At 42.5% G+C, this 19,740-nt stretch overlaps 1 protein-coding gene across 1 annotated transcript in view; it reads right to left on the reverse strand.

Moving 5' to 3' along the window:
- The window catches only part of LOC311034262 (teneurin-3), a gene marked incomplete at its 5' end in the record, with an annotated part of 205,696 nt that overhangs the window by 80,467 nt on the left and 105,489 nt on the right, over positions 1-19,740 (reverse strand). Inside the window, 6 exon segments of the mRNA XM_084042099.1 lie at positions 657-857; positions 3,000-3,194; positions 3,998-4,099; positions 5,869-6,079; positions 14,297-14,511; positions 17,492-17,620. Of these exon segments, the coding sequence (XP_083898225.1) occupies positions 657-857; positions 3,000-3,194; positions 3,998-4,099; positions 5,869-6,079; positions 14,297-14,511; positions 17,492-17,620 (1,053 nt within the window).

Below are 19,740 nucleotides of genomic sequence, written 5' to 3' on the forward strand. Positions count from 1 at the left end.
CAAAAAGTCTCCTACCGGAGACTCCGCCGGTCATCAAATTATCAGGAGGAACAAAAATATCTCCATGGATTCAAGGCTTCATGGGGTGTGTAATTGATAGAAAATAAGACATTTTTTGGGTGAACTACTCCTTTAACACACGTTCAACAAGACAGTAAAGAACCAATTAATGAAATCATCCAGAGCAGAGTTTGGCTTGCATTAAATCCACATTCTAACATCAACACAATTAAACAAAATTATAGGGATATAGTGATGCATATGTTACATAGCAGTAACATATAAGTGGTTAAGTGGTTAGGAAAGTTAGATTTTTATGGAGGTCCGTTTAGTGACATTTGGAGGAGGACCTTCATTCATATTCAGAGATCTGTTCATGAGTGTTACACACGTTGACAGCAGATGAATAAAACAGGGGCTTATGAACGGCAAGGAAGGATTCAGCTGTTGTGTGATGGAGCTTTCTCTCTCACACACACACACACACACACACACACACACACACACACACACACACACACACACACACACACACACACACACACACACACACACACACACACACACACACACACACACACACACACACACACACACACACACACACACACACACACACACACACGCACACACGTGCGCTCAGTGCATTGACTGACCCAGCGAGCAGTCGGCTCCGGTCCAGGTGTCCTCGCAGACGCAGGTCCCGGTGTCTGTGTTGAAGGTACCGTGGCTGGAACACTGTTCTGGACAAGTGCTTTTCAGAACTTCACAGCTGATCCCTCCCCATCCAGGATTGCAGTGGCAGTCTCCATGGTGACAGGCGCCATGGCCCGAGCAGGTTGGGTCCAGACAGTCGACTGAGGGGAGGAGAGAGAGAGAGAGAGAGAGAGAGAGAGAGAGAGAGAGAGAGAGAGACAGAGACAGAGAGAGAGAGAGAGAAACAAGGAAAGAACGCAGAAGAGAAGTTGATTTCATACCTGAGATCAGTTTCAGTGTCAACTCCTCTCTGCTGTCTACAGCAGCAGACGGACTCTGAATGACGCAAGATGTTTTCGCTGTTTGACCGGCCGAATTCTGCCTTCTGAGGGAAGGAGCCAGGCCTGAGGGCAGCGATAGCTGGTTATCTGTGTGGTTCTGTGGTGTAGAAAAGCTTAGCCAGTGTGGAGGAGAGACGAGTTGTCTGGAAGAACAGGGAGCTAAACTTCGTCTGCAGAACGGCATGTCTGGCCGGTGGCTGAAGGAAATGTTTACGCTCTTGGAGAAATTCTACTGCTTCCACTTCAATTCCAATTTAAAATCACAATTCCTTCTATCATTAAAATAATCAAACTCTCTTATATGTATTAAACATTAAATGTTTTTTCCAACAATATACTTAACCAAGATACCCCTTCAGACAGCTATGAAAAGAGTGCATTAAATGTCTAGAAAAACTGATCAATGATTGTCATTAGCAATTTGCCGATCTAAATATCTAGAGCTTAATCATTGGCAATTATTTGCAAAAGCAAAATGTTTTTTTTCCCCACTGACAATAATTGCTTTTTATGTTTTGCTTACCTGGTTGAGCAATAATATTGATTGTTAAGCCCTATACAGATTCATCACATCAGAAACCCCATGTCCAAGCAGAGGGATGTCAAACACAATATGTACACTTCCTCTGCATATTACCTCACTTCAGAGCGAAACCAACAATATAATCGTTTGATAAACCCAATAGCATTTTTACACGGGAGGTCATTGAACTACAGATGTAAATCTGCACTGTTAATTGCCTTTTGTCTGGAAGTGGATCGATGAAGTTAAACGGATTGAACAGGGGTCAGGCGAGGTTGAGGAGAAAGAAGGAGGCTTGTTTCTCCTCGATAAAAAGAGAAATAGAAACCAGGGACCGATTGATTCTAACAGGTGTCTTCTACAGAGGGAGGAACACAAAAGGTTACTCAATTGATGGACAATCCAATTGATGCAATTCATTCCAATCTGTACAGTGAGTGTGGACTAAACAGTTACGAGGAACTAATTTATACGCGCGGATGTCGATTAGAGTATCTGAGGAATTACCCACTCATTGGAGTTGAAAATGCCGATTGTTTTGTCAATGGACTGTGCCTCGATGCCCCTGAGGGCTTCTCACTTCTAATCCAATATAGAGAGAACCTTTTCCCTCTGCTTTGTTAGCACCAGTCATCCTAGCAAAACCCTCCTTAGACAAACCAGCAGTCAAATCTCACCATGATATACTATGCCACTAACCCACCCTGTGCAACCTCTCCCCTAGCCCAGGTCAGTACTGTACCTTACCACAACCCTTAAGTATAATTATTGTTATTTATTTAATTTGAATTATGTTTTTATTGCTGTATTCAAAAAACAGGAATGCCATGGTTAATGTGGTTACTATGCCACCAGCAGCTTGTGGGTGTTTCAGCTACAGTAGTGTTGTGTGGGGGTGACTGTCAGGGGCAGTTGAACCCTTAAGCAAAATGGATATAATGATCATTATAAATACTAAACCATTATGAAGAAAACAGCTTCATTAGAACAATGTGTTTTTTGTTTGTTTTTCACATGCATAGAAGCCTACAATCTACAGTCTGTTCACTTTCACTTTCATTTAATCAGAGACAACATTCCAGTGCAGTGCATGTGTTGATCATTTATGCATTATTTGTTTCTTATACAAATATTGTTCTCATGAAGCAGTTTATACAGTAGGTAAAGATCACGACAGTATTTAAATGTTCTGCTGAGGCAATGCAAGGCAGTTGCTGATCTTGTTTCTAAATGACAGTGATCTTTAAAAATCCCTCAGCAATAATAACAGAACTACTTCACAAGAACAATGTTGGTGTAACGTGTCCATGTACCATCTGTAAAATGTACAACGCACCACTGTTGCATGCTGTCCATGCACTATCTTTGAATATATTGTGCCAGTTGCATGGTGTACATGTACTACATGTAAACGTGTTGGGATTCGTCTGTCTCTTCACCTTGTTCACAGTTGCTCCCCTTGTGGCCGGTGTTACACACACAGTCTCCAGCCACACAGAGCCCATGTCCTCCACACTGAGGGTCGATGCACTGTGAACTGGGGACGTCACACTCCGTTCCCTTCCAGCCGCTGTAGCACTGACAGCGTCCCCTGGTGTACTGCCCGTTCCCACTGCACAGGACTGGACAGGCCGCTGAACACAGAGTGGTGCAAAGTCATTTACAGTATAACTTGACTTGATATCAGTGGTGGAAAAAGTACTCAAATGTTTTACGTAAGTAAAAGTATCAATACCGCAATGTAGTAAAAAGTCCGGAATTCCAAATTTACTTGTGTACAATGTACAAAAGCATTGTTATCAAAATGTACTTAAAGTGCCAAAAGTAAAAGTGCAAAAATGTTTGAGAATAGCAGATCTACAAGCTCACAATGTGTCGCATCCTGGCACTTGTAGATCGGCTATTTTCAAATAGCTTAGGTATAAAATAGGGCTAAAATGGTTAATGTATGTTTTATAATGTAATAATTTATATCCGCAAAGGAATAGAAGTAAAAGTATAGACAATTGGAAATACTCCAGTAAAGTAAAAGTACCTCAAAATTGTACTTAAGTACAGTACTTGAGCAAATGTACTTTGCTTTACTTTACTCCACTGGACTTGATATTGAATTGATTTGCCTTTTTTAATAATATCGGTATTAATATTATTAGCTGAATAGCAACTGATCTGAAAATGTTATTTACTTTAACACATCTCAATATAAAACTGGGTATAAAAATAGAAGATTGTGCAGAGCCGTGCTATTCTCCTGGGTGCCAGGCAGCTGGTGCCAGAATAAACCAGAATAAACAAGAATCCATGCACGCATTATTCGCTTTTTTTGATAGTAAGATTGAAAGTAAGATAGCGTTTTATCTGTGCTTTCGGTTTGTGAAGGAATATATATATTCTTATTAAATGTACGGAACAGTAAAGACGACAGTAAATGGGATACCTCTGGAGCAGTACGGCCCTATGAATCCTGGGAAACAGTGACAGGAGCCTGCCACGCACTCTCCGTTCCGGTAGCAGTTGTGTGTGCACTCCATGACTGACTCTGTAGGTACAACGGCAGTGGACAGTTATCATTCATGAGATTCATTAAATGAAGTTAAAGAAGTGAAAGTTACATTATTTTCATTATGTCTCGGTATTGTCATGTTTCGTCTAAACCTTGCAGTGTACGGCAGTATATCATTGATGGAGAAATCAAGTTTTCCTGCTCATAGAGCCTTAACCATTGTGTCTACATGTACTGTACCAGCAAGCATTTCTCGCAATCCTCATAAATGGAAATCCAAGCTATAGCCTTTAGTCAGCCTAAATTAATCCATCCATAAACAACATAGTTTTAAATATTTGACAATCATCCACACTGTCAAAACTGTTAGACATATCACCCATATTATAACTCTTATTATCCACAGAAAAAAATCCTCTAAGACAGCATTAATAATCACTGTGGAAGTCAGCATATTAATTAACTTATGAGCTTGTCCTTTCAGAACAGCCCATATTTAATGATATGATGATTGAACACTCTAGTGACTGGGAAAACCAGTTGTTAAAGGTTCACTTACAGTACACCTACAGTAAACACCCACGAATAACCTTCAACTCAACTACTGTACACAAATGAAAAACATACATGCTTTTTCTTCTGCAACAGCAGCAATACCCTATCGGCTTTCTAAGCGATCTTTCATCTCTAGCATCTCTAACAAGCACGGCATACATTTACAGCTATTTGTCCACATCTGAGTAAGGTCTAAGCTTCCAGAACAGGTTTACTGCACCAGTCCAAAGATCTAACAAAAGATCCCCCACACAGGGTGGTTTAAATTACCCCAAATAATTCGTACCCCCACCCCACAGGCCTGACCGAGTGAGCATGGCCACAGAAAGCCACAGTGCAGTCTGTAAATCCTCTCAGAGTTGAAGTTAATCTGACACATCCCTCGGACAGATCAGCTGTTCACTCAATAGACCAGTGCTCATAAAGGGGTCCCTCGTTTTGATTCTTGTTAAGAGGGCCAGCCAAACAGCTAGTATAAGACACTCTGTCGGTCAGTCTGTCAGTATGTCCGTCCAAAATGTGCAATGTGCAAACCGAAAGCTTGTCACAGCTTATCATGGATTACATGCTTGTTTTGTTATTGCTCTAGCTGTGTATTGTATGTCAGCTCAACTGCGCTGTCCCTTTGGACCCCTAGCAAGTTTGACCCCTCAAACGTCAATAACTTCATTGTAGAGAGGGATCGATGGAATTCCCCAAGGTAATGACAAAAAATAAATGAAAATTAACTCAATCTTTTTCCTTCCCTGAAATCCACAAGGACATTCCACAGGCTTCCAAACGTGGAAGAGGTTGCCAAGAGAGATCAATGCTTATAGTGTTTAAAACATTAACCTACAGCCCAACTTACTCTCGTGGGCAGATTAAACTTTGATGGTCTTCATTCATTTGGCAGCGAGATTCACTAAAGGCCCAATGATTCTTCAAACATGCATGGCGTAAAAACAAAACAAAAAAATAACAAGAAACGCAATCACACTCATCCAGGAGCCACAGGCTTTTAGGATGACAGGAACGTGTGATTGGAAGGTACTGTAGACCTGTAGAAGAACAGTAGAAGAGTGTGCTTGTACTGGGCAGCTCCCAATAGCAGCTCCCAATAGCCAACAGTAGACTGCTGTTGCACTGGGCAGCTCTCAGTGACCAACAGTAGAAGATTGCGGTTGTATTGGACATCTCCCAGCAATGAATGAGTGTAATTGTCTGAATTTGAAGCTGAACCAGAACACGAATAGAAGTTCAGCTCTTACCCAGTATGATGGTGTTGTAGGACACCGGCTCCAGGCTCCGCCCATCATTGTAGAAGGCCAGGTGCCACACCCCTGACTCCAGGTACTGGATGAAACCGGCCTGGTGGACCGCGACCGGGTGCTCCAGTCGAGCCCTGGTCTCCGGCTCACTGGGAGTCCGACGCTCCTTGGCGATCAGCCGGCTGCCATCCAGCAACTCCACAAAGTCATACTGAAACAGATCCGGAATACTTTTTGTTTGTCTTTTTCATTTTTGACATAACAACAAGAAAAAAGCAAGGTCTTATGCACACCTCACCAGCTCAGAGACTAGACGGCAGGGATCAGACGTCTAGAATACAATAAACACTGTCTACACTGGCACAATAAGGACAATTTGATTTAGGCAACGTTTCAGTCAATAGACCTTCTTCAGGCATCTGCTGACAAGTAGTAGCAACACAGATATACACAAAAACAGGGTTCTACAACAACCAATCACTGTCACCACTAGTTGATGATAATGTGAATTTAAGGTGATCTCATTTGAATAAGTGATCTCATCACAGTCAGTCTGTATTCAATCAGTTAATACACATCAAGGAACTCAGTGCAATATACAATGACAGTTAATCATCACAATGTACGAAAAAAACATACATTCATCAAAATACACCTCAATACCAAATATTAAAGTAATAAAGCACAGATAATTATTTTTATGACAAATGTCATAACAGCAAGATATTTGATTTGTTGTTTCAAACACAACATTAAAAGAGACAGAATAATGGTAGAGATGTTTGTGGTTCCCAATCTTTTTCCTTCTTACATCTGACAAAAGCTGAGCCCCCCCCAAATGTGCACACACACACACACACACACACACACACACACACACACACACACACACACACACACACACACACACACACACACACACACACACACACACACACACACACACACACACACACACACACACACACACACACAACTGTTAACCACTTAAGCCCTATATGCTTCTCATACGACGAAGAGCGAAAATAGACAATCTACCAGCTCACAGGCTTTTGGACTACTCCCAAACAGTAGCCCCCAGGTTGGAAAACACTGCTATAATCAGTTGTCCGGCTGGGAAACTGGTGAGTGAAAAAAAAAATCACACCCTGTGTGAAGGAAGCGGTGCCTTTGGGGCGGGGCTTAACTCATTTCAGTTCGTCCCTATTGGTGGTCTGAGTCGACTTACCAAATTTGTACTTGGTAGCATGCTGCAAACTGGAATGATGGCTGTTTAAAGCCCAGCCAATGGGCAGACAGAGGGGGCGGGGCTTAAGTAATTACAGTTCGTCCATATTGCTGGTTTTAGTCCATGTACAAAATTTGTACTCCGTAGCATGCTGCGAACTTGAGTTATGGCTGTTTGAAGGCCAGCCAATGGGAAGACAGAGGGGGCGGGGCTTCAGCAATTCATGCTGGTCCCTATTGGTGGTCTAAGTCCACATACCAAATGTGGACTTGGTGGCATGCTGCAAACTGGAGTTATAGCTGTTTAAAATCCCGTGCTCATCCCGTGCTCATACGGGCGCTGGGGGTCCCTGGACCCCTCTTTGATAACGTCAGCAAGTCATGCGCCTCGCTATTGGTGGTGTAAGTCCACATACCAAATTTGGACTTGGTGGCAGGCTTCAAACTGGAGTTATAGCTGTTTAAAATCCCGTGCCCTAAACGGGCGGACTGACATAGCATACGCGGGGGGTCCCTGGACCCCGCTTTGATAACTTCAGCGATTCATGCTCGTCCCTATTGGTGGTGTAAGTCCACATACCAAATTTGGACTTGGTGGCAGGCTTCAAACTGGAGTTATAGCTGTTTAAAATCCCGTGCCCTAAACGGGCGGACGGACATAACATACGCGGGGGGTCCCTGGACCCCTCTTTGCTAACTTCAGCAAGTCATGCTCGTCCCTATTGGTGGTCTAAGTCCACATACCATATTTGGACTTGGTGGCATGCTGCAATCTGGAGTTATAGCTGTGTAAAATCCCGTGCTCATCATCCCGTGCTGATACGGACGGACGGACGGACATACGGACAAAGTGAAGCTTAGAGCGGTTGGCACCGCTAATAAAAATGAAAAAAAGGGGGGGGAAGCGCTATACCTATTGTAGGAGGTTTCACTCAAAGCCTCCCTTTCAGCCATCACACCAATCTTTATAATACCGTCTTTATTCCAGAATAAGATAAAAAATCACACCCTGTGTGAAGGAAGCGGTGCCTTTGGGGCGGGGCTTAACTCATTTCAGTTCGTCCCTATTGGTGGTCTGAGTCGACTTACCAAATTTGTACTTGGTAGCATGCTGCAAACTGGAATGATGGCTGTTTAAAGCCCAGCCAATGGACAGACAGAGGGGGCGGGGCTTAAGTAATTACAGTTCGTCCCTATTGCTGGTTTTAGTCCATGTACAAAATTTGTACTCCGTAGCATGCTGCAAACTTGAGTTATGGCTGTTTGAAGGCCAGCCAATGGGAAGACAGAGGGGGCGGGGCTTCAGCAATTCATGCTGGTCCCTATTGGTGGTCTAAGTCCACATACCAAATGTGGACTTGGTGGCATGCTGCAAACTGGAGTTATAGCTGTTTAAAATCCCGTGCTCATACGGGCGCTGGGGGTCCCTGGACCCCTCTTTGATAACTTCAGCAATTCATGCTCGTCCCTATTGGTGGTGTAAGTCCACATACCAAATTTGGACTTGGTGGCAGGCTTCAAACTGGAGTTATAGCTGTTTAAAATCCCGTGCCCTAAACGGGCGGACTGACATAGCATACGCGAGGGGTCCCTGGACCCCGCTTTGATAACTTCAGCGATTCATGCTCGTCCCTATTGGTGGTGTAAGTCCACATACCAAATTTGGACTTGGTGGCAGGCTTCAAACTGGAGTTATAGCTGTTTAAAATCCCGTGCCCTAAACGGGCGGACTGACATAGCATACGTGGGGGGTCCCTGGACCCCGCTTTGATAACTTCAGCAATTCATGCTCGTCCCTATTGGTGGTGTAAGTCCACATACCAAATTTGGACTTGGTGGCAGGCTTCAAACTGGAGTTATAGCTGTTTAAAATCCCGTGCCCTAAACGGGCGGACTGACATAGCATACGCGAGGGGTCCCTGGACCCCGCTTTGATAACTTCAGCGATTCATGCTCGTCCCTATTGGTGGTGTAAGTCCACATACCAAATTTGGACTTGGTGGCAGGCTTCAAACTGGAGTTATAGCTGTTTAAAATCCCGTGCCCTAAACGGGCGGACGGACATAACATACGCGGGGGGTCCCTGGACCCCTCTTTGCTAACTTCAGCAAGTCATGCTCGTCCCTATTGGTGGTCTAAGTCCACATACCATATTTGGACTTGGTGGCATGCTGCAATCTGGAGTTATAGCTGTGTAAAATCCCGTGCTCATCATCCCGTGCTGATACGGACGGACGGACATACGGACAAAGTCAAGCTTAGAGCGGTTGGCACCGCTAAAAATAAAAAGCATCAGTCACTGATTTACAACACCAATCAGGGCTATACAGTATAAGTGAAGCCTGACAAATGAGAGTGGCACAGCTGTGCCTCCACCCGGCCACACAGGGCTGCACCTGTTCAACACCTGAACCTCATTCTGACTCCAGAGGAATGCACTACATTAACACTGACAAGCTGCTTAAAGCACTTTCAGCCTAGACCGCCTGGCTGAAAGCTGAATGTACAGACAGGGCCTGACTGAAAAACACAGACAGACACATACGGACAAGCAACCTAGAGGAAATAGGACAGTATACTGACAGAACTCAGACTTAAAGCGTGCAAACTGAATAAAAGAGTGTTTATAGCAGGCTACAGTGAAGTGTGGGACATTAAGGCAGGGTGGCGTTTAGAGTTTTCTATTTGAATCGGACGTCAATGAATTAGTTGAAGTGTCTATTTTGATCAATCCAGAAATTACACAATGGCAAGGTTTCTCCACAAGCAGTGAAATAAATATATTATAGGAAATGTAATTCTGTCAATAAACCTCAAATCTTGCCTTTACCACAGGTTAATGTCTGTCCGCATCAAATGGAAAAAAACAAAACAAAAGAGCAGTAATACAATGAGTAAGGATTTACCACTCACAGGGATGTGACCCATAGACACAAGCAACCTTGCAATTGACTCATAGGCGGACAGGAAATAAAGCATTAAGAAAGGGGCATGCGAAGTCAACACTGTGATTTAAGCCACTCTTTGGAGCGCACCCGAGGGCCAAAAGGAAGTGGATATTAACCTGGTGGAAGTCCACTCCTTTGTGTAGCTGGCTGGAGGGCTAAGTAATAAAACAGTTCATCCCCGCAGCACAGAAAGTCCCGGGCGGAGTGCATACATCTCGATTAGCTGGTGAGAAAGCCCCCTGACTCATCTCAACACAACAATACCAGTTAATAACAGCCAAGAGGTCAAGCGTGTAGAGACTGCGGCCCGCCCAACTGATGGGAGAGAGTGAGAGAGAGAGAGAGGGGGGGGGTATGTGTGAGTAAGGCAGTGTGTAAGAGGGTGTATGTGCAAGTGGGTGAATCTGTGTGTTAGAGAGAGAGAGAGAGAGAGAGAGAGAGAGAGAGAGAGAGAGAGAGAGAGAGAGAGAGAGAGAGAGAGAGAGAGAGAGAGAGAGTGTGTGTGTGTGTGTGTGTGTGTGTGTGTGTGTGTGTGTGTGTGTGTGTGTGTGTGTGTGTGCGCGTGTGTTTGTCTGGGAGGCACAGTGCTCGGAGCTAGAATCATTATTATATTTCTTGCAAATCATAATCTGTTAGGAGTGAAGTTTGGATTCAGATCAATAGACATGACAGCCTTTTTGAGAGGCACAGCAGCAGATGCTCTTAAAGGTAGCTTTTTTTCCCTTCTTCTGAGCTATGAAAATAACTGACAGTCAATATCTCTCATCAGGGACTTTCATGCTCAGTTAAGTGAACGCATCGATCTGTCGACCTACCACCCTACCACACCACCCAGCACAGTGGCTGGAACAGAATGACATCTACAGGCATGTGCTGCAGTGGACAGTGTTGCTTATGCTTAAGAACAATAATAATAATAATAATAATAGTCTCCCCTTTAAGTTGTTGTTGGGGTACAGTACTTGCTAAGTACATTTTGTAGAATTTGCACATACCTGGAATTTCTCCTTTGCATTTGATTTAGCCATCCTAATGACTAGGAACTGTGGTTGCCAGTAACCACTTTCAACCAGCCATCCCTATTTTGGGCATGTCAAAACATTTTCAAAAATGGACTAAATAGCCAATCTACACTTCTACAGTACAAACTGGAGCTACAGTAGTAGATCGTACAACAAATAGGGCTTAAGTGGTTGATATGGCACCCGTTAAGCAGTTATGGGTTAAGCTGCCTGGCTCAGGGACACTTCTACATATAGACTGGGCGAGCTGGGGATTGAACCGGCGACCTTTTGATTCCCAGAACTGCCTCTCTACCCTCTCATCTACGGTTGCTGATGTTGTTCATTAGCGACACCATGTTCTTTCTTTCTGCTCTGCACTGAGCACTCCCTCACTCCCTTTGGCATTTGAATCAGACTTTTTGACAGAACAACAGGACGATCAAATATGAACAGAAAATGCAAAAAAACAAAAACAACAACACACAAAATAATGAGGAGAATGAAAATGGAGGCAGAACATGTGGCACAAAAAAAGGGCATCAAACATCAGTAATGCAAAAATCATGAGATGACCTCGACTACTCATTCTCATACCCCAAAAAAGCTAAATACTGTGGCTATTACATTACAGCATACTAGATTACTATTATTATTACTAGATTATTCATATTCATTTTCAGATTGTTCTTTTCCAGCACATAAAAATGAGAAGTACTGCACTTTAATATTACTTTTATATCATCGTCTTCACAATGTCCAGCAAATGAAATCGCACATTGCATAATATTTTCCATACTGTGCAGCTCTAACCTTAACCCCGACTCTAAGGCTATTACACCTCTTTTACACACATTATCCTCTTGAGGACTTTTGGTGAACATAAAAGTAGAACAAAGGTACAAAGAAAGTTCGTACTTATGCGAGAGCGCGCGCACACACACACACACACACACACACACACACCCACACCACACCACACCACACACACACACACACACACACACACACACACACACACACACACACACACACACACACACACACAGTGAACTTGAAGGGAAATAAAGAAGGGCAGTTTGACACTAAATTGAGAGTGATATCTAGTAATGTCACCTTCCTTTTAGATTGTGTGTACATCCAGATTTAATTACAGAATGTGAAAGAGTACGTCTCACAGCAAAACAAATTAATTTATATTCTGTGACTCAGACAGCACACTGTTACCCTTAGTTACATAACTGATATTAGAAAATGGTTTCTGTCCTCTGCAGTGGTTCCCAAAATAGTGTGCCCAGGCACACTGATGTGCTGGGAGACCAAGTCCAGGTGTGCCTTGGGATTTTGGGCAATTCATCACATCCCTATTTTATGCATGTCATTATAGGTTTTTAAATTATTAATATATATATATATATATATATATATATATATATATATATATATATATATATATATATATATATATATATATATATATATATATATATATATATATATATATATATTCTTTTCAGGTTTCAAGCTTGTGAGCTTGTACATTGGCCATTTTCAGTATGAATACAGATGTGCCTTGAGATTTTGACTTGCTCATTGGTGTTTGAAAATTGCTCTACAAATATGCTGAAGAAATAGTCCCTGCAGAGTGTAAAGCAGTGGTTCTCAAACCTTTTCATGTCAAGGACCCCCAAAATGATATGTATTTGGCTGCGGACCACCCCATTTAAAAAATATTTTGTGCCAGCAATTTTTCAAAAATAGCAGATCTACAAGGCTACACCACACTTTATTTATAGCGCAATTTCAAGGTGGATATGAAGGATATCTGAAAATAAAAGCATACATTGTTGGCCTTGAATATGAATATTTATTAGAAAATGTAATACAGCAGTGATTCTTCTGATTTTATTTCTGATTTTATCCCATCTTATCAATGAAATGAATGAATAATATCAATGAAAGCAACAGAAGTGTTTCTGTACACATTTGTAAAATGAAGCTAGTCTATTCGTCTCGAAATAGTGTCATCTGACAGCGGTATAATACGGGTAATGGAGCTGATCTGCACAACGACCTCCAAATACAACATTAACTACATCCTTCTTTGGTACAAGGAAGCTAAAAGCTTCCAGCGATCCAGTGAATGGACAGTAATAAATGAAGAATGTGGTCCTCTTGCGTTTGCTATTGTTGCAGTTAAGCACAGTGTTCTGTCCTTGCAAAGCGTTTTGTTTTCTCTGAGAGAAATCTAGCGGTCTCGCTTGTAATGCACCATGTTTAGTTTACAAGTGCCGCTGTACTTGGCTTAAAGCTCTTGTTAGCAAGGACGTCACAGACTGTAAAATCCAATGTGTTGATTTAACTCTCAGCGTTACAGAACCGTACAACAGGCGCTTGTTAACTGCGGAGTGCGGACTAACCAGGCTTTTCCACACTGCGGAAAGACATGCACGTAATCACACAAATCTGAGTAGTCTACACATTGGCACTCACAAAAGAATCAAAATAGCAACCAGGCGCCTGCGGGTGACAGTCAGGCATCAATTATACATACAGGATGATGTGGTGAATAGAGATAGAGAGGCCTGAGTTGATCAAGGGGCGAGACATAGCAAATACACACGGAAAACTCAGGCGGAAAACTCAATCTGAGCGGCGGCTCCCACTTGCGAGACCCCAACTTCCCGCGACCCATAGTTTGAGAACCGCTGGTTTAACCCATTAAGACCTGAAGCCGATTCTACAAATGTCTTCTAAATCCCAACAGTATTCTGAAAAAAAAAAACGTATGTTTCTATATCAGTGGTGCTCAAACTTTTTCATGTCAAGGACCCCCAAAATTATATGTATTTGGCCGCCTGGAACAACAAAATATGTTGTTCCAGGGACCCCCAGAAGCAAAGATTTTAGTTAAAAATGTTCGCTTTAAAACAATATATATTCCAAGATTTGCACACATTTTCACGATTTCTCAAAAATAGCAGATCTACAAGCTTGTAGCGCGGCACCGAGCGCCGCGCTACGAGCTTGTAGATCTGCTATTTTTGAATAGCCAAAGTGCTCATAGCTCAAATCAAAAAGTGAAACAGATGCGTTCCCGGCCTTAAAGGGTTAAATGATGATATCATTCACGTGGCCAAGCACTCTGAGCTCCATTCTATGTATGGAAGGAGCTATATAAAGTTTATCATCATTTGTTATTATTATAATTTGATCATTCACAGCCGTGGTCTTGCGTGTTGTGTGTCCTACCTGGGTGTGTGAGGGTGGGAGGCCCTTCCTCCCGTACACTCCTATGAGGGCGTTCTTCTGGACGGAGATGTTGAACTTGAGGAAGTGAGCTTCCTCCATGGTCAGCCTGGAGCGCCAGAACATCGCCGGCGGCACACTCTGTCCTACCAGACGTCCTATCTCCACCTGCCCCGTGTCCACCGAGTTGTTCTCCTGATGAAGCAGACCCGGTCTTCCTACACACACACAGGCATGCGTGCGCACACACACACACACACACACACACACACACACACACACACACACACACACACACACACACACACACACACACACACACACACACACACACACACACACACACACACACACACACACACACACACACACAGAGTTGTTGCACAACATTCAGTGTCTTGCTCAAATTTGAAAAATATATTATATAAATATTGTATGCATTTTTTTTTAATGGTGCATAACTGCCGGGCTGGAGGCCGTGATCTACCCATTGACACCGCTAAGGGGCTCAAAATAATAATAAATCAACAGGACAAATGTTTGTTGCAGGAATTGAACTCACGGTAACACCACAGTGTCACAGGCAAAGTTTGTGTTCTAACATCAGTGAGCGTGGAGCTCTTCATAACACTGACCGCAAGCGGCGCTTCATGACCAACAATGTAATCAATCAATCACTAGAATATTGTAATATTGTTCATAAAATGATAACAGCAGCTTTAGAACTGGTGTTCCTACTTTGGGCATCTCACTTCAAGGGAAAGGCAATGATCCGCAGCAGCAGTCTACAAAGAACAGATACTTTTCGGCACGCAGGCCTTCCTCAGTGTATCCTACTTTGGTTATGTCAGTATAGACAAAATTTGACAAAAATAAATCAATAAAATAGCAAAAGTAGATGATCTACAAGTTCACAACACGTTGCAAGCCATTTCCAATTCTAATTATTTTTTCAAAATATTAAAGATTGTAGAATGGTGCATAACTGCCAGGCTGATCAAGGCTCTTTCGGCAGAGGAGATTCTGTACTCTCCGTGATCTCCCCATTAACACCACTAAGGGGCTCAAAATAATCGATAATAAATAAATAAATAATACAAATATGAATTCACTTTTAACTACAGTGCTTAAGCATCACTCGTAAGTTCCCAACTTGCTCTCCACTTATCGAGAGAGAAATATTGATCAGGGTGAACTTGTATTCTTGGTGCAGTAAGCTTTTGTAATATTTAGATAACACCATTATGATTTTGTTGTGATAAATGGACCAAATTTCAGCTAAACAAAAGGCCTTCCTTTGTTGTTTTAGCTGTTTTTATATTTATCAGTACTATTTTCCAATTGCATAATAACCAAGAGTCCAGATTTCTTTATTGAAATATCGTTATGCCTATATTAACAAATTAGCTAGACTATATTATCATGGTTGGAAAGTCAACCCTTTTGACACAATAAGTGTTATCTTGTCCTTTTTTTATACGTGAGCATGAGATACAGTATGTGTATCAGTAAATGCTGATTTGCACCTTTGGCCCTCTGCTGTAATCTCACCCCTTTATTCAAGCAGGGAGTCATCTCTTTTTCAAATGAGCGCTGGCCAAGCGAGACAGCATTAAAAATAATGGTTCCCTACAGTCAGTGATGCAGCACTCCATGAAGAAAAAATAAAAAATGACCAGAGATAATTGGCCTTTTATAAGGTTTTATATAAAGCTCTAACAGGCTGCCTGCCTCATCGTCTGTATTTCTCTGGTGAGTCATACCGGAACATTTCTCCCTGTATAAATGGACTCCGAGTGTTACCTGGGCTAAAGCAATAATGACAAATCAAAACAATTTGACAAACAGCTTTCTTAAGTGGTGCACAGAGTACAATCATCAGTGTTGATTTAACTCTGAGAGGGTGCAAATGTAAGTAAATGGATCCGTAAGGGTCCATTTGGTCATTTGTACACTCTCTGAATTAAATAAAGACAATTATCATTTTACTGTGCAAATACAAGGAATGATTATATTATGTAAATGCAAAAAAAAAAAAGCTATGAACCGGCATATTTCTGTAACTGATTATCTAGTTCAGAAATTAGTGTGGTTATTTACTGTGTAGATCTATCAAAGTTGAGACCTAAATCTGATTTTGCCATTTCGTGAAGTGATTACTCTTAAATGATGTGGCTGATAAACAAAGATGTCCTGCCACCAATTTATATTATTAACGCCAATCTGTGATAATCTATCTTGCAGCACCCGTAACAGGAGGCGTGTGTGTGTGTGTGTATGTGTGTGTGTGTGTGTGTGTGTGTGCGTGCGTGCGTGCGTGCGTGCGTGCGTGCGTGCGTGCGTGCGTGCGTGCGTGTGAGTGAGTGAGTGGGAGAGAAATGAGGCCAAAGCCTGTCACTTTAGTTTCAGTCAAAGTGAAGCCAGGCAGCCAAGTTTACCTCAGGGGAGAATAATAGCCGGATATCGATTGCCTTTAAACAGTCCAAAATCTGCCACATGCTATCTTAATTAGCACTACTAATGAGGACTTGTAGCCTGTTTTAAACAATTAAGCCTTAGTCGGCCCTTCTCAACTCAATTAATGTTTTCATCATGCCCGTGCATTTTAAAATGTGCGTCTACTCAGAGATTCATTTGATGGCTTTTTGTTGTAAAGGTGAGATGAGGTAGTCTGTCTACAGTCTGGTACTGAATACCGACGGGTCCAGTTATCATTAATCTGTACAAGGGTGTCTGGAATCAGTCGATTAACATTCAAGAAGCACAAGTGTCTCAAAAACATGGAGCGGAGCTCAGCCGAGCCATCTCACCCTGGCAGAAGGCTATGTCAGCCCCAAAGTGGTTCTAAAGTCAAACAACATAATACTTTTGACATCATATGTTTGTTTGACCACAAGACTGACATGTTTTTTTGTTCCTAATTCATTTGAAATTTGAAATGCTCTTTTATCTTCTGAGTAGCTATTACTTTTATATTGTAAAAAAAAAAAAAAGAAGAAAAAACATGAAAAAGTTATGTTGAGAAAGTAGAATACAAATAAATAATAAAAAATACTTTTCATAAAACAAAGAATATTATTGGAATATTCATACTGAGACAATATTAACACTTCAAATTATGAATGTGAAGGCTTATTTAAGTAAACATAGCACTTTAAAGGTTGATTTGAACATGGTTGAGGTGTTATTCCTCCTTACCGTTATCGGCTGACAGGGCTGTCACTATGCTGGGCTGAGTGGGACCAGGCTTCACCCCGGCTCCATTTTCAAATGCAGGCTGGTGTTCTAGCTCCTGGAGCTGCCAGTTGAGGCCAAAAAGGTGCATCGCTGTGAAGAAATAAACAAAAAAAAAACAAGAAAACAACAACAATAAGAATCAGAAATAAAAACAAGTGTGCTTAAAATAAAGAAAATAAAAATATATATAGTATATACAGTACATCAAGTTGTTAAAGCATAAAACAAGACTGGGTGAGGAAAGAAATAATGAAGGAGGAAATAAGAATGTCCTCAAACTTCCACATCTCTTGGAACTTTTCTCTTGTCAACGTTGCACTACAGTGAGATAAAGTGATGCACAACCCAAGAGACATCCTGTGGATAACGTTCCCCAGGAACCCTGTTGGTCCCGTGTGTTTTCTTAGGCAGATGGAGGCTTTGCATTAAAGTCTTAGTGTCGGCACACAAGAACAGCCTCTGTATCAAAGACGGCAGCAGCAGGTGCCATTTCTATTTTGACACAAATCTTTCCTCTACAGAGAAGGAAAAGAGAATACATTCTCTAAGCTCCACAGGTATGACAGAAGGACACGCGGTGCATGTTTTACGACATGTATGCTGAAATGAAAAAGACTTAAAAAACGAGCAAGACAGACTCGCTCAGTGGGAGTGGGACAGGCGAGGGTGAGGAACCTGCAGGGCATCTCAGTGCTCCTGGTTCATCTTCTTACATAAGAGCACATCGCTGCATGCCTGGCTGACATCTCACAGTGGATGTCTTCCCACCACCTCAAGCTCAACGCAAACAAAACTGAGCTTCTCTTCTTTCCTGGAAAGTCGTGCCCCCGGCAAGATCTTTCCATTTCCATCAACAACACCCCCGGGTGGCTACAGTTCCAACACTTCTGAATCTGGGAGTGGTCCTGGACAGTCCGCTGTCGTTCAAGGCACACATTGGTCCGATCACTCAATCCTGTAGGTTTACACCTCACAATATTGAATCAGACCCTAGCTTCCTCACCAAGGAGTCCGTCCAGCTCCTTATCCAAGCCTCAGTCATCTCCAGCCTTGAATATTGTAAATGCTTCCTTGCTGGTCTGCCGTCAGGACCACTCTAACCCCTTCAACTGATCCTCCCTCCACGTCTCCCCCATGTTCCCTTCAGTGGCTTCTGGTAGCTGTCTGGATCCAATTCCCTCGTGATGACCTACAAGGCAATCAAGGTCATGGCACCCCCATACCTTCATTACCTTATCCGACAGCAACTCCAGCCCTCCCCGAACACTTACATCAGCTAACACAGGACGTCTGTCCCTCCCTTCCCTATGACGCCCTGGCCAACACTCCAAGCATCCTAGACTCTTCTCCCTCCTGGCTCCCAAATTAAATGACCTCCCCTACTCTGTCAGGACTGCTGACTCATTCCACATTTTCTGCCGCAGTCTGAAAACTCACCTCTTCAGACTCTACAGGGCTCCAAATACACTTTTTTCATTGCCATAAAAAACACCATTCCAATGATTATAACATTTTGTATTTTCATTTGAAATAATATTTCATTTGAAGAATAGCCATATTAGCCACTGTGTCGTTAATATCCCTATTAGCCAGGAGGAGATAATATTGTATAATAAGACTGATAGGATGTCCTCACAGTGTTGGATGAGCCGGAATTAGTGTGAGCATGCAAGTGAACACGTCTCATCTAATTGCAAATTGTCATGATTCTTAGCTGCTGGTTTATTTTTAGTTAGCATGACAGATGCTACCTGTAGGTTTGATGTTTACTTGGTATCCTAGTTAGGTTGTAGAACTTAATTGTTTTCTTTGCATTCTGTTTACCGTACGCGACTATTTACCCTGTCATTTGTTGACTAGGGTTTTATGCCATCTACACCGATCTTGCACTTTGTAAGTCGCCGCGTATAACAGCGTCTGCTAAATGCCTAAACTATAAATTGTAAGTAAACTCCCTGTCTTTCACCCAGCTGCCCAAACCTGCTTGTATTGTTGCTGTATTGAATGCAATCAGACTGCGCTCAGTGCTCAGCGAGAGGGCCAATCTCCCTCAAAGTAACCAGGCTGGGAACCTGCTGATGAAGCATCTTGATTTCCGACCATTTGATCTGCACAACGGGCTTTCCCCCCCCCCCTCCATCTCTCGGTGCCACTCCCGTACCGGGCAGACGCTGCAGGGTACTGACTGCAGAAAATCACGTGGAGGAAGC

Source organism: Gymnoscopelus microlampas, assembly GCF_963454915.1.
Source record: "Gymnoscopelus microlampas genome assembly, chromosome: 18".
In the NCBI taxonomy this organism is placed as follows: domain Eukaryota; kingdom Metazoa; phylum Chordata; class Actinopteri; order Myctophiformes; family Myctophidae; genus Gymnoscopelus; species Gymnoscopelus microlampas.